The 16,124-nt window shown below is 45.3% G+C and overlaps 1 protein-coding gene across 12 annotated transcripts in view; it reads right to left on the bottom strand.

Moving 5' to 3' along the window:
- The window catches only part of KMT2C (lysine methyltransferase 2C), a 228,757-nt gene that overhangs the window by 48,996 nt on the left and 163,637 nt on the right, over window positions 1-16,124 (bottom strand). For 9 of the 12 annotated variants that reach the window (XR_010751578.1, XM_066385386.1, XM_066385387.1 and 6 more), the window contains exons 21-32: window positions 15,467-15,576; window positions 14,644-14,709; window positions 12,856-13,068; window positions 12,082-12,213; window positions 9,502-9,621; window positions 9,222-9,352; window positions 6,325-6,505; window positions 3,808-3,912; window positions 3,391-3,438; window positions 2,253-2,390; window positions 2,040-2,072; window positions 1,817-1,942 (exon numbers count right to left, since the gene is read on the bottom strand). Coding sequence is in view for 11 of the 12 variants with exons in the window: in XM_066385386.1 (XP_066241483.1) it covers window positions 1,817-1,942; window positions 2,040-2,072; window positions 2,253-2,390; window positions 3,391-3,438; window positions 3,808-3,912; window positions 6,325-6,505; window positions 9,222-9,352; window positions 9,502-9,621; window positions 12,082-12,213; window positions 12,856-13,068; window positions 14,644-14,709; window positions 15,467-15,576 (1,403 nt within the window). In the remaining variant the exon portion in view is untranslated. The remainder of the gene's footprint in view (window positions 1-1,816; window positions 1,943-2,039; window positions 2,073-2,252; window positions 2,391-3,390; window positions 3,439-3,807; window positions 3,913-6,324; window positions 6,506-9,221; window positions 9,353-9,501; window positions 9,622-12,081; window positions 12,214-12,855; window positions 13,069-14,643; window positions 14,710-15,466; window positions 15,577-16,124) is intronic. The other 3 variants (XM_066385396.1, XM_066385393.1, XM_066385389.1) reach the window with 1 other exon arrangement.

A 16,124-nucleotide genomic window follows, 5' to 3' on the forward strand; every position in this document is an offset into this window, starting at 1 on the left:
CTGCTAAAAATATGTCCGTTCTGAGTGTGGCCCCATCCTTGCCACTTAGATGCCCTTCAGCTCTCATTCCGGCTTATTCACAAGCTTCCCACCTCATCCTCTTCCTTCTAAACAGATCATATGCCACAGTGAGACGTCCCCAGAACTCTCCCTTCAGGCATGGAACCCCACCTTAATTATAATCTCCAACTCTCCTTATCTAAGTTTCCCGGCAGAAAATATTCATCAAACCAACCAACCAAAACACCTTTTCTTCGAGTACCTTCAGAACGCCAACACCCCCCCCCCCCCTTGATAGACATATTCTAAAGTAATAAACACACGGGAGACCCAATGATCCTGTCAGCAGCTACACAAACAAACAGAAACACGGTTACCATGGGGACTCATGCTTGGCTCGCTAGCATATGCACACAGAGCCCCTCACCTGATGACGCGGTCACACCAATTCAAGGAGGAGCTAACTCGGCACAGGGGCGCAGGTCATGCCCATATGTGGGGGTGTTTCACAGTGCGTGGTGTGCGCCCACCTGACCAACACAACAGCACGTGGAGCTCAGCTTCCACCTGGGGACTCTGAGGCTGACAGCTGGCAGTATTTGAGGACATCTGACTCAGGGACTTGCAGGTTAGGGCTTGGCCTACAGAAGGGCAGGGCTGGGCCCGCTGGGTCAGAACTCTAAGCTCACCCCAAGATTACGTCAAAGGGCAAGACTTATTTCAAAGTAGAATGCAAACTCTACTTTCAACGTCAGAAAAAGGAGGCTCCAGGGAGGAGGAAGAGATTTGTTGAAAAGCACCCCATTGTCTTCAGTGTCATCAGGATACACAACAGCATCTTCATTGGAAATGATGCCATCGTCCCCTAGCTACTGTCAGGACTGAAACTGTAACCACAGCCTTCAGGGCTCGCAGTCAAAGAAAAAACCGCAGCCAACCCAACAGGCCCTCAAACTGGCATCACGCGTTACAAACTAAAAGGGTAGGATGGGGGGGTGGAGTTCGTCAACGTGGAAACGACAGTGAGGCTGAGATCAGACCCTCCAGTACAAGGTAGCCGGGCAATGGGAAAGTGGTTCTCCCAGCAAAGAGGCTACAAGGTCTGAGCCAAGGTGGGCTGACCCCAGGAAGGGAGGCAGGGAGACATGGCAACACTGTCCCCATCGCCAAGAAAAGGAGGAAAAGAATTATTTTTATTTATTTATATATTTTATTAAGTGAGAAGTGGGGAGGCAGGCAAACAGACTCCCTCATGTGTCCTGACCAGCATCTACCCAGCAAGACCACTAGGAGGTGATGCTCTGCCCGTCTGGAGCATTACCCTGTTGCTTAGCAACTGAGTTTTTTTAGTGTCTTAGGTAAGGCAATGGAGCCATCCTCAGCACCCGAGGCCAACTTGCTCAAAACAATTGAGCCGTGGCTATGGGAGAAGAAAAGAGAGAGGGTGGAGAGAGAAGGGAATGGGGAGGAATGGAGAAGCAGATGATCAGTTCTCCTGTGTGCGGTGACCAGGAATCAAATCCAGGACTCCCACATGCTGGGCCAATGCTCTACCACTGAGCCAATCAGCCAGGGCCCAAGAATTCTGGTCACAAAGCAGATCACCGATTTCCAGAGGATCTCAGGGAAGCAGGTATATGACTGAGATAAATTCAGAGACTGGTATTTTCCTGTCATCACAAAAAAAGGGCTTTTTCCTATCGGTCTGTGTTGTTACTAAGACACAGGGCTGAGTCTGCTTCAGTAAACATGCCAACACCACACACACAGACACCCCCCCGCCAGCACCACCCTCAGACTTTTCCAGGCGACATACCCTGGTTGTGAATGGGCATCAGCTGTGGTGTGGGGGGAGGGGGAGGCTGTGCTAATGAGGTTGGAGGCGCAGTCACAGGACTGAGCACGGCAGTAAACAAGTCTTCAACGTCCTTTCCTCCGAGTTCTAGGAGACACAGTGAACATTGTAACAGGATTAACAGTCTGTGGGAGACAAGCAGGGAATGCCCCCTTTGTAGACTGAAAAATCAGAACACAATTACCTGGAATTTTATATAACTTCCCAAGAATTGCTCCTAGGAAAGGAGAAGGAAAGAGAAATAGTAACTGTTACCATTTCCATATCCTGCTACAAAACAGCATGTCACAGAAATCATCAGAACAGAAGTTAAATGATAAATCAGCATGCAAAAGTCTTTGAAAGTCATATTTACTCGTGTCTTCTAGAAAGCCTAGATGGAGGGCAAATAGTTTACCGTCTGTGACCATTTTGTCTAGCTCAGGACTAAGGATTCCGTCCAGTTGCTCCTCGCTTAATGGCCGTGAGCTCTGACTGACATTCAGCTGAGGCAGAGAGGAAGGGTCACCGGCCACGGGGCCAATATCCAGTCCGGCTGGAGGAAGAAGATCAAGAAATGAAAAAGTGAATTCTGAAGAGGAACGCATAATGCGTGAACACTGTGACCTGCGTTCAGACACAACCGTCTGATTAACATCGAGCAATGAAAAGTCTGGATTTCTGAACGAATCAGGAGTCTTCCATCCATCTGGATAGTAAATATCAGGAACAAATTGTAAACTAGGTGCCACTGTGTTCTGTTTTTATCAAAATAAATATATTTACTGAGGAAATAACACTTGCTGATTCTAACGTGCTCACTGCCCCCAAATAAGCACCATATATTATGGTAGGAGTCTGAGAGGATCTTCTATAGGCAATATAGTCACTACGCCAAGAACAGCTTTAAACTTGGAAATGGTGGGTCACTATCACAGGCAGCTTGTGAAACAGGAAGGACATGTTTCATGTAAATTAATGAAAAGCTCTAAAATGCTTAATCAACATTCAGTAACCATGATCCTGGTAAGTCATTTCAACCCCAGGTTGTATTTTTAAAAATATTCTTGATTGAGAATACACACAAAAATGTAGATTGCGTGTATGACATTCCGTGCTCTTATCTCACACAAACTGGTGTTTCAAGCAATCGCCACGCTTAAAAGTAACCAATTGTCTAACTTCTACACCGTACTTTCTTAAGATGATAATTATTAAAAAGCAAAATTTAGTCTGCACTTATCTGCTTTTCTATTAGAAACAAACACTGTCACGTTTTGTGTAAAAAGATCAATTACATTATTAACAAAAATAAAACCAGTCATTAAAAAATAAATTAAAAAAGATACTATGGAGAAAGTCATCCAAAGCACAGGACCATGCTTTAGCTGCACGCAGAGAGGGGAGAAGCAAGGTTTGGATTAGTCACAAAGGAGCACTAGAATAGGTATGCATGCACCTACGGGCTGGTTTCAGCTGAAATCACTATTTGAAAAAAAATAAAAATAAAAAAAGACTACTCTAAGTCAGCTGGCATCCACTGCCCAGTTCCTTACCAAATGCAAAAGGTGAGCTCTCAACCTGGAAAGTGCATAAATCAAGACCTACAAGACCCAAACCAGATAAAACGGGTGATTACCACAGGAGCAGGAGGCACAGGGGTGGGGGGGCAACGCAAACAAGAGAAGAGATGAGAGACGACCTGAAACCGGACACAGCTGGAAAAACAGCGAAAAGGGAATGAGCTAAAAACTTGTCACATCCCCTCCTGAAGCAGAAAAGCCGAGGCCAGTTGAATTGCACCACAAGTTCTTTGAACATGACAAAATAAATAAATGAAAAGGTGTGTGTGGTCTTTTATCCCAGTTTCAGAGAAAAGACAAACTTGTTATATACACGCACGCACGCACGCACACACAACCTCTCACTCATATCAGGAAACAGATGCCAGGCAAAAAATGCATTCCATGTACCTGAATGGTCCACTGATTTTGCCAGGTCATCTGAAATGATCCCAAGGATGTCATCATCTGTGTTCAAGACCTCGGATATATCGGCCAGGGGGTCGTCCGCAGTGCCTAGATGCGGTGAGCATTATTTTTAATGTCTCTATATATTTCCCTAGACATTAAATCTCAAAACACCCTCATTTGGGCTGCTGTTGACTCCGTATCTCTGAGGCCAGCAGATGCTGAGAGGTAAGTGCTGGAGTCATCAGCAATTAAGACCATCATCACTTCCAAAGGATTTTTCACGGAAAGGGTACTGGCAGTAGTAACAACCATGTTTTGAGTAATGACACATTGGAGGTTACAACTGTTTTCGTTTTGTGACTCATTTATATTAACAATAAAACAAAGGCCTACAGGCAATAAAGTGAAAGGGAATACTATAACAAACAAAGCAAACACTTCATTAAGAAAGCGACATCTCTAAAAATGACATCTCTAAAAATAAAACACAGAAGATAAAGTATTAAAAAAAACCCCATTAATTAGACATTCCCTGTGAAGTAAGTGTAAACCAGGAGGTAAGATCTATTTCAGCCTTTAAATGGCCAGCCGTGACTTTTACAATAAGACACATCTTCTATGGTCAGGTTATCCTCTGAAGGACCCACAGATCTTCCATGACACTTTACTGTAACAACACTCTGGAATGAATTGGAGCAGGCCAGGACTTAAAACCACAGAGTGAAAGTAAAAGTAACATGATTGGCCCCTGGCTGGTTGGCTCAGTGGTAAAGTGTTGGTCCCCGCATGTGGATGTCCCAGGTTCGATTCCCTGATGGGGAACATAGGAAAAACACCCATCTGCTTCTCCCCTCCTCCTCTCCTTCCTATCTCTCTCTCTCTCTCTCTCTCTCTCTCTCTCTCTCTCTTCTTCTTCTTCTTCTTCTTCCCACAGCCGTGGCTCGAATTGAGGGAGTTGGCCCCAGGCATTGAGGATGGCTCCATGGCCTCTACCTCTGGTGCTAAGAGCTCGGTTGCTGAGCAACGAACAATGCCCCTAGTGGTTATGCCAGGTGGATCCCAGTCAGGGTGCATGGGGGAGTCTGTCTCTGTCTCATGACCTCTCACTGAATTTAAAAAAAAAAAAAAAAAAGGAAAAGGAAAATGATTGCCAAGAAAGAAAAAATAAAAGCATGGCCTTGTGCTTGACAGACAGTCTAGACCAGGGGTAGTCAACCCTTTCATACCTACCGCCCACTTTTGTATCTCTGTTAGTAGTCAAATTTTCTAACCGCCCAAAGGTTCCACAGTAATGGTGATTTATAAAGTAGGGAAGTAACTTTACTTTATAAAATTTATAAAGCAGAGTTACAGCAAGTTAAAGCATATAATAATAAATACTTACCAAATACTTTATGTCGGATTTTCACTAAGTTTGGCAGAATAAATCTTTATAAAACAACTTACTATAGTTAAATCTATCTTTTTATTTATACTTTGGTTGCTCTGCTACCACCCACCATGAAAGCTGGAACGTCCACTAGTGGGCGGTAGAGGCCAGGTTGACTACCACTGGTCTAGAAGGTGACACCAAACACAAAAGCCTGAGTTTCCATCCAGAATAATATCATGTTAACGACACTGTAACAACTCAATGTATGAAGCTGTCTTCCCCTGTGGAAGCTGCCAGGAGTCTTTTCCAAATGGAGTTTATACAATTAACTGAGCAGCAAACATAACCAATGGGAAGAAGAAAAGGAATCCATTCCTCTATCAGCATTAGTAAGACAAAGATCTAGCAGTGGGGGAACAACACTCAGTGATCACAACTCATATATACCCAGCTCGTTCAATTCCTAAAGCCCTGCTGAGGCTAATGTAATAACAAATGTTTATAACATATTAAGTTCTCAGACTGTAATGCTAAATAGTCCTGATATTCACTGCATTTTGGGCACTAGTTCTTACTAGGGATCAACTGGCAGTATTTGAAGACATCTTTGAGCATCACAACATCATGGGACAGAGAAGCTGCAAATGCCCTACACCACACAGGACCACCCTCCTCCTCCTCCAACAAAGATTTATCCAGCCCAAACGATCCATGGCGAGACCCGGACCCATGACAATGAGATTCCCCCACTAACGCCGCCTCCTGCCAGCCAGCTGCCCACCAGCAGTTCTCTTGCAGTCCCTCTTCTGACTTTCCTTGGCTGAATCATGTGCAAAAACATACCTTCCACATCGAAGATTATTACATTTACAACTCACAGCCCAATTACATTCCCTTACGCTACCCTCAGGAACATGCAATACCTAACCTTTTCCTGTTGCAACACTGGACTCTGGTGATAGTTACACAGATAAGTCTGTTTGTCACATAGTATACAGACCTGTCTGCTTAGAAGTTACACTTACTGAATACAAGTTACACTTCAATCACTCTGATTTTAAAACTGCACGAGGCCGAATGGATGAACGTCCAAGGTTTGATGGTAAGGGAGGTAAGGACCCTGCAACCAAGAAGAGTGCACGTACCGTGAGCACCAGGTTTTGCTGGAGCTGAGGAAGAACTAAGGAGAGGGTCTAAGGAAGGGTCCAGGAACTGCGTGTTCACACCAGTCTTACACGAAAGCTGAGCAGCGTCTTCCGACAGATTATCTAGACTGAGCTTGTTTTGTCTACTTGTATCTAGAAGATCTTTTCCAAAGAAAGCTTCCTAGGTAAAAATAAATAAATAAATAAACAAACACACACACACACACACACACAAATGAAAAAGGCTGATTCTGTTACAAAATTCTGAAATGATGACGAGATCATTCTGCCACCATTTCTGACAAGAAGGCAGAAATAACAAGACAAACTTGGTATTGTAACAACTGAGAAACTGAATATAGAAATATATCAACAATACAAAATCTTTTATATAGATTTCCCTTCTTTCAAAAGTGCAATTTCTGTATTTTCACCAGACACAAACATAATTATGCAAATGACGGCACACAATTCTATCACTAGTATTTGCAGTGACAGCAGTCTATAATACTGTTAGTCCCAATTAGGCGACAATTAAATCTGAAGACTGATATATTTATAGTACGATTGTCTCTAATTCCTAACAACTCCCGCTTTGTGACTGTTATTATTTAGAGATAACTGGCAGGGGACATCGCCAAGGTTTGAGCTACAGCTTTAATACAGACCTCAAACGGGTGACAGTCACCTCATGTTGATTCATAAACACACTTAAAGACTTAACACATTATTAATCTGATGGCTGTGTTTACAGACATTTTCACTGTCTTGTGTGCATAACTTGTGCTTCCTCCGAAAGGCGTCTGGCTTGACCTTCATTTACTCCTAGGAACATATCTCCATTTCAAAATACGGTCTCCGCTCCCAGGGACCAACAGTTCACACTGCTCACCTTACAATCCAGCCATCTCTCCACAGCGTCTCAAGGGTCAATGAAAAGGACCAAAGGAAACACTGGGGACCCCCCACCTGTCCCTAACCCTAACCCAACAACTCTGCTTTACTGTCTTCAGTTTGTCTGGAGAAGGAATCATTGGAGAGGATAGCTCTGCAGGACTTGTCAACACTGAACACGTCCTCGCCAAACATGCACACACACCACCAGTGCCCGGCAGCATTTTTAATACCAAAATGCGAACACTGCTGTGATGTCTGCAACTGCACCTCCCCCACATAATACAGTTGAGATTTTAAAAGGATGCAACAGCTATGCCGTCAAAGATAAACTCTAAAGTCTTAAAAGAGAGCAGAAATTGCATGATTCTGTCCAGCTAAGAATTAAATACAAACCAAGAATATTAAAGCCATCTAAACATAAATTATAAAGAAAAAGTTATAAAAATAGATAAGTGTCAGACGGTCAGCAATGCTAACTGTGGATGGAGAAGGGATGGGGGAGGAGCTAGGTGAGGTCTGGTAGAGGGGAAAATATTTGGGTTTAAAGTTTTGGCATTTTTTTAAATGAAAGAGTTGTTTCATTATGGAACAGAAATGTGAAAACTCCATAAAGCTAGGTCACTGGGTGGCATGTCACTTAACAAGAACTTACTCTCGTAAATATTGCTATCTACTCAGGTGGCTATGCTTAGAAGTCTTACTAAATATAGAAGGCTTTTCCATATGTTCCTGACACGAGGAGGACTGAGCAACAGGCCCAGAAACGTGCTGTCAGCTAGCAGCTGGGCCAGACCTTCAGTCTTGGTCCTACTTCTGATAGGGGACTCTGTCCAATAGGACACGTGGCCCTGATCTCTTCTGTGATGGAACATTTATAAGACGCACAAGGAAGACATCTATTTCCATGTTGTCTACATCTACCGAACTAATTTCTTTGTGTTGGAGGATATTTCTCTGATGTCTACTTTAAAGAGTAGAAAGCAGTTCTGCTCATTAAATCTTTGGTTCACTGAGGTTCTAACAGCGGTAAATGGTTAGTAAAGGTATAGAGCCCATCCTGGCTCAGTGAACAGTGTTCCTGTAACCCAGCGAGACTCAACCGGTATGCCGCAAGAAGGCTTAAAACATGGGCCTGAGCTTGTTTCTCTTAGGATTGTCACATTTTAAGAAATGACAATAGCGAACACAATAATAGCCATTCAGTATGAATGAATCAGAATTATACCTAATTTTTTTTTGTCAGATAGGCAAAAAATTATAGTTTCGGTGAGCCGCGGAATTTTAGTACTTAGTTTCTGTGAGGTGAAAGCAGCTGAGCCCTGCGGCCGGAACCTGGAGTGGCGAAGGGAGATGCCTGCGGGCCCTGCGCCCGGAACCTGGAGTGGCAAAGGGAGATGCCCGCGGGCCCTGCGGCCGGAACCTGGAGTGGCGAAGGGAGATGCCCGCGGGCCCTGCAGCCGGAACCTGGAGTGGCGAAGGGAGATGCCCGTGGGCCCTGGCAAAGGCAACACAGGGCGACTGCTCTGCAACAAACAGAGATTCTCTCAGCCCAAAGTGTCCTTGTGGAGCTTATCAAGTATTGAGAGGAGGGCCTGGGCCAGTCAGCTCAGTCGGTTGGTTAGAGCATCACCCTGGTAACACCAAGGTTGTGGGTTTGATCACCCGTCTGGCACAGAGGGGAAGAAAAACACGAATGCACAAGTAAAGTAGAAGGACAAATGAATGCTTCCCCCTGCCTCAAAGCACTCAGTTTTTAAAAAAAAATATTCAGAAGTGAAAAACTGGGAAGAAAAGAACTTTGTGAAATGCATCAAAGCACAAAAAACGTACATGCTCACGTTTATGAGCCTTGGAAGGTTAACATGGCATTTGTGATAATTAAGAGCAGAACAAAGGAAAAAAAGTAACAAACACAAGAAACCTATTTTTTTTTAAACTCAAGAATACATTACATTTCTTTCATGAACAAACTCCATAGATGATGTGAAGCAACACATTACTTGTAAATAGGCGGGGAAGGTTTCTTCGAGCTTGTTTTTCCTTTTCCGGTATCTCTTCTTGATTTTCTCAGTGTTCTCGGTAACGGAAACAGATTCGTCAGCCAGAGGATCAGGTAGCTGCTCACCCCAGCCTGCAACAGCGGTCACAGTTATGAAATATGTGGTGTTTCAAATGACCGTATGCAGCGACAAGCAGGGCTGTAAGCCTTCTTTTCGGGCAGGTCTTTTGCAGTGGTGACGGCAACAGCATGGGGTGAAATCAAATCACACCTATACATACCGTCATCTCTGCCGGGCAACTGCTCGGAAACGGAGCCCGAGGAGTCCTTCCTGATCACAGACCGCTTGGCTTTCCCTTGCCCGGTTCGACTTCTCTGCCGCACCATAAATCCACCAATACCTATCCGAGATAGGGCAGCCTCATCAGCAACTGGTCTCTCCCTACTACTTCAGTTAAGTCAGTCACGTGAAATCGCTTGGGAAATGAGTGACTCACACAGTGAAGGGGTGTACAGTCAGTATGGGCTCCTTTCAAATCATCAATCTCAGTGGTATGCAAACACACAAGAGTTTGGACATAATAAGCAAATAAAAGAGGTTCAAGCGATTGTCGTCTTATGACGAACTGACCAAAACAGGAATAAAAATTCATTCGAGTGCAGCGAGACTGTAGGTATTTCCTCTTCGAACCAATGTTAAGAGTTACATTGCTAATATCAGTGACTCACATGTCATCACTTAAACTACCTGTATATTACCTGAGGGAGAAAAGAGACAAGATACAAACTAAACTAGAGGACCCAAACAAATTCGAATGGCTTCAAGGGTGTACTGTGTCCGGTCCCTCCTCATGAGGGCCCAAGGCATGGCCTCTGGGGCCAAACTCTGCCATTCTGGTCACAACTCAACTCTGAGCAAGTTACAGACCTCTCTCCCAGCACTTCTCCCCTTGCAGGTAAACCATGATAACATACAGAACCCCTCATCTGCATGAGGGTTCGATACATTAACAGGGGTAAAGAGTCTAAAAGTAATGTAAATGTTATTTGTAACTTATAAGCCTCATCATAAGGAAGAGGAAGTCATTTCAGACAATGAATTGGATGGTGCTAACCGAGGTCCTTACAGATGTGATCTCTCCATAAGGAAGGTTAGCTTCTAACAACCACCAGAACACAGCAAGTGAGTTAGTTTCTCCTTACTCACCACAGGGTGTATAGATCGCTCTTATTGGTAACATAAGTAGTCAGAAGAATAAAGATTCAACAGATTCAATTTAATACCTCATTGACTGGTAAATAAACTGCCTAAAAAAGCCTACAAGTTCTGTATTGTCACCATTTCAATAGGTTTTTTTTCCCTGCCTGGCCTGTGGTGATGCAGTGGATAAAGCATTGACCTGGAACACTGAGGTCGCCAGTTCGAAACACCAGGTTTGCCTGGTCAAGGCACATATGGGAGTTGATGCTTCCTGCTCCCTCCTTCGCTCGCTTTCTCTCTCTCTCTACTTCCTCTCCAAAAAATATGAATAAAATTGTAAAAAAAAAAAAAAAAAGCCCTGGCCGGTTGGCTCAGCGGTAGAGCGTCGACCTAGCGTGCGGAGGACCCGGGTTCGATTCCCGGCCAGGGCACACAGGAGAAGCGCCCATTTGCTTCTCCACCCCTCCGCCGCGCTTTCCTCTCTGTCTCTCTCTTCCTCTCCCGCAGCCGAGGCTCCATTGGAGCAAAGATGGCCCGGGCGCTGGGGATGGCTCTGTGGCCTCTGCCCCAGGCGCTAGAGTGGCTCTGGTCGCAACATGGCGATGCCCAGGATGGGCAGAGCATCGCCCCCTGGTGGGCAGAGCGTCGCCCCATGGTGGGTGTGCCGGGTGGATCCCGGTCGGGCGCATGCGGGAGTGTCTGACTGTCTCTCCGTTTCCAGCTTCAGAAAAATGAAAAAGAAAAAAAAAAAAAAAAAGTTCAATAATTTCTTTCCAACAGGGCAAATAAAATTTGACAAGCAAGACAGCTCTCCTCTCTCCCCCCGAAGCAGAGAGGAAACTGTTTTGTCATCACAGTACTAACAGGGAGGTGAACTTTAGGAGGCATGGGAACCCTAGCCCGTCACCTTCATAATGTGTATTAACTGGCACTGCTGCGTCAACACTAAAAATAACTTTTCAAAACAAAAATATTAGAAGGGTGTAAATGAAAGCCATCTAGGAAGGCATTTAATTAAAAGGGGTAGCATTTGGGATAAGGTATTCATTACCTATGGTGAAGCATCCCACAGTCAACCTATGGAATCTGTCACCTAAAAAGCATATTCAAATAGTTCCGTTCTTTTAGTTGACACACTCGAGCCTCAGTGTGGAGAGCTGCAGAGAAGGTGTATTTCACCCCGGCCATTTTCATCGTGAGTGAAAGCCCTAGCTCTTTACTGCGTTTTTCTTACGTGAACGCAGTTCTGACTGACTAGACCAGGGGTCTCAAACTCGCGGCCCGCTGAACAATTTTGTGCGGCCCGCAGACTAATCCACGAAGTTCAAAATATTTTGGATAAAATTAAGTAAGCCTAGGGGCCTACTTGTATTTTTCATTTCTCTAGCATCCTAGCTAGATATTAGCTTAGTTAACAGCAGTTGTGATGCGAACTACAGTTTCTGGTCGTTTTGTGACACTGAGTAAACTGCATGTACGATTGTGCTTGTTGTACTGATTTTTTTTGTTTTCAACTGCAGTGAGAAAAGTGTTGCGTAACAGTTGCCTTTTGTAGACCTAGTGCGGCCCGCCGAACAGCTGTGATCTTGCTCTGCGGCCCACATGCTGAGTTGAGTTTGAGACCCCTGGTCTAGACCGACCCGCTGGGCTCGGGCCGTACCTGGTCTGTACGGCTTCCTTTTCCGCTTCTTGACGGCCTCCGCGCTGCCTTCCACGCCCTTGGCTTCATCCTCCGCCGCTTCCCGTTCAGGACTGGATTCCGACTTCCCGTCACAATCCATAAGTTCTCCTTCTGGGGGGGGGGGGTATAAAAAAAAAGCAAATGCAGAGATAACACTGAAAAATCACCAGTGGGTAACGCTGAAATATCACAGGGATGCCACACGTTCATGTGCACTTTGTGGGCTCCTGTGGGACCTAACACCATGTGTGCATTATGCATACAATGTCATGTGTCACATTGCTGGAATGGGGCCCTACCTTCCGACAGCCCCTGGGAGGAAACTGCACAGCTGAACAGACAGCCACCGCTTCTCAGGGTCGTTCCACAGAACATGAATGTCACAGGGGAGAACAGACACTCGGAGGTCTTTTCAGTACTGTTTGGAAAGGTGCTCAAGCTCACAGCCTCTGAGGAGGCCAATGCTGCCGTTGGCAGACCCGAGTCAGGCCCCCCAAACTTTGCCAGCTGTGACCTCAAGCACATGGGGTGCCGGATAATGCAGCTCTGGGCTAGAAGGCACACGGGAGGGTGAGGATCAGCAAAGCCAAGGTCCAGGAAGACCGCACACTTAGAAAGGACACGTGTTCCAGCGAGGGCTGTCTCAGTCAGTGACATCTACTACTCTTAGAGAAACTGTTCGTATTTCAAAAGCCTTCCTCTTTGTTTTAATTCTCACAAACGTCCCCCCTACAGAGAGTAAACTGGCATTACCTCGACTGTCGTCCATCTCGCCATCACGTGAGTGCTCGGACTGTATGTCTGGAGGGGTCTGCAGGACGGCCACGCTGTTCTGATTGATAATCTTCAGTTTCAACTTTGGTTTGGACCGTTTTCTTCTCGGAGTGGTGGCAATAAGTCTCTGTAACTGGGTCATCCCTGATTCGGTCAAGCACACACCATCCTGGGTGTAGGTTTTGGGTGGATCTAAAAGTCACAACAGCCAAGGACACCAATGAAAACACCCACTTTCCTTCCGGCGGATATGTCAGTTTAATGATACAAAATGTCAAGGGGGACATGACTTCTGTAAAGCAATGTATCTAGGAAATGCACGGATAAATAACTTAGGAGTACTCGATGAAAAGTAAGAGTAACAGACCACACACACTTCCTTAAGTTATGGCAGAAACGTTGCAAGGTTTTTGTTGTTTTGTTTTTTAAAAAGATCTTCCTGGCATCTCTTTGCTTAGGTCTCAAGGTGAGGATTCAGAAAGACGAAAGGAATGTGGCCACCTCTGAGCTTTGAGCCTGTCCCTAAGACTGAGAGGGGATGGTCACATCAGACAGGAGACACAAGAGCTCTCGATGACCACCCACAGGGGGAGATATAAATAAGGAGAAATCTGTAAGTCTTTAAATCCACAAAACTGCCATTCATTAAAACAATTTCTTTCTTTTTTTTTTTTTTTTTTACAGAGACAGAGAGAGAGTCATTGGGAGGGACAGACAGACGGGAACGAAGAGAGATGAGAAGCATCAATCATTAGTTTTTCGTTGCGACACCTTAGTTGTTCATTGATTGCTTTCTCATATGTGCCTTGACCATGGGCCTTTAGCAGACGGAGTAACTCTTTGCTCGAGCCAGTGACCTTGGGTCCAAGCTGGTGAGCTCTGATCAAACCAGATGAGCCCACGCTCAAGCTGGCAACTTCGGGGTCTTGAACCTGGATCTTCCACATCCCAGTCCGACGCTCTATCCCCTGCGCCACCACCTGGTCAGGCAGAACAATTTCTGAACTATCCAAATATTTTTGTATCTGGTGATAACAAACGGAAGTAATCAAAAGAATGAAGGTTCGATAGGCGTACCATGGCCCTGGCCGGTTGGCTCAATAGATAGTGTTGGCCCAGGGTGCGGATGTCCCGGGTTTGATTCTTGGTCAGGGCACACAGGAGAAGCACCTCCCAACCCCCTCTCTCAATCTCTCCCTCTTCCCCTCTCACAGCCAGTGGCTCAACTGGTTCAAGCGTCAGTCCTGGGCACTGAGGATGGCTCGGGTGATTCAATCATGGGCCCAGGCAGGGGTTGCCAAGTGGATCCCAAATGGGGGACATGTGGGGAGTCTGCCTCTCTAGCTCCCCTCCTCTCACTTAAAAAAAGAATATTGTATTAATCACCACTCTAGCCTGATCCATTACAGAAAAAAATAGCAGCTGAGTTCATGCTAAAGGAATCTGTTAACTAGCCCAGATTTCCGCTGACAACTAAGTCCAGTCACCTATCAATGAAAACATAGCAAACAGGGAGGTACCGGCTACTGGAGGAGCAATCATTCCCCCCAGTGGCCGGGGAACAGTTATGGGAACGCTGTCCCACCAAAGCCGGAGAGAAGATGATTGTGGACCTATCAGCTATAGCACTGACCACCGACACGTGGGAAAAAGACCGAGCACCCACACGGCTCAGGCAGAGAGAGAGCCAGTGAATAACGCCATTGAAGACAACGCGGTCCTATGCTGCCCATAAAGAACAGCCGCAGGGAGCGCTGGGGACCTTACCGAGCTCTTTCGCTTTCGTGACGATTTGTGCGACAAGCGAGGCGTCACAGCAGTCAGAGGAAGGCACTGAAACCAGAGAGAAGGCATGGGTCTTTTCAGTTTTATTTATTTATTTACTTTGAAAAGTTAAACTACACTGCTCACGAAAAGGAGGGGATCAGGGAATGAACAGATACTTCAGTACGTTCAGCCTGGTGCATTTTCACTAATGCAATAAAAGTTGGTTTTGCATCTCATTTGCATTATTGAACAACTTTCTTTGACTTGTTGTTAGCTTTTGAGGTTTAATAAAAAAAAAATCAACTGCTTTTATTTATTGCTTCATACTCATTTTGAAATATCCCCTAATTTTTCTGAGCAGTATATCTTTAAAGATTGCTAAATGAACATTTCTATTGCTAGAACCACTTTACTAAAACAAGAGCTTGGAAACTGTACCCAGAAGAGTTTCAAGCCTAGGTCATGAACACAGACAAGGTGGGGAAGCACACGCACAGGAGGGACCCCCGCGAAGGCACAGAACCTGGAGCAGGGTTTCTGGCCACGTCAGCGACCACAAGGCCGTAGGTTTCAACCGTAAAACTACATTGTGTCTAAAATGAATGCTCACTTCTCTTCAGGTAAGCAAACTGTTTTACTATGTCGTGTTGGAAGGAGTCGAGTTCATTTGTAACAAAAAATAAGTTTGTTTTCATAACATACTTGTTCAAGCAACAGTTTCACAAAAAGAAAAATTATCAGTAAGCCCACGCCATGCACTGGTTACGGACAGCGAGGCCCACGGGGTTGCAGCAAGGACTCGCGGGTTCAATTCTTCCCTTACCATTTGATGTAGGCATATAGGGTCTGCACATGCTGCAGTCGAAACCAACGTCTGCCGCGTTTTCCACTTCCTCTTCAGAGTTTAAGTTCTGACAGACTGCATGCATCCATCTAAAAAAAACCATCGTGGTACATTAAAAAGAGAGACAGAGAAATACACTGAGAGCAGTTTTCTTTTAAAAACTGGAGCCGACAGTCTCCAAACACTTCAAGACCCTAACCCTCAAATGCTCCCCCTGCCTAGAACAAGTTCCCCTTTTCTCTTCTCACCTCGCCTACGGACCCCTCAAAAATCTTCAAAGCTGAGAGGGAAGGAAGGAAGAGGAACAAAATCAAATACTAGGAGAAATGAGAAGGCACCTATATGAGGAGGGAGGGCCAGCTGTGTAATAATCATGCACTGAACATTTGGGAAGGAATTCCAGGGCAGCACATGGTGCCGTGTGTGTGTGAGCTCCACGTTGGGCTTTCACTGTGCAGCAGGTAACAGAATCTGCCTTAGATCAAATAATTATGGGCGGAGCCCTGAGTCCTGCGCTACTGATACAGTGCATAACCGCTCAAAGCGCAGTAGCTACCGGTGAATGCCCACAAGAACACAGAACATTGGGTTTTGAAGGCATACAGAAACAATGTAGGAAGTGTGGGAGCCTGCAGCT

Source organism: Saccopteryx leptura, chromosome 5 (genome assembly GCF_036850995.1).
Source record: "Saccopteryx leptura isolate mSacLep1 chromosome 5, mSacLep1_pri_phased_curated, whole genome shotgun sequence".
Lineage (NCBI taxonomy): Eukaryota > Metazoa > Chordata > Mammalia > Chiroptera > Emballonuridae > Saccopteryx > Saccopteryx leptura.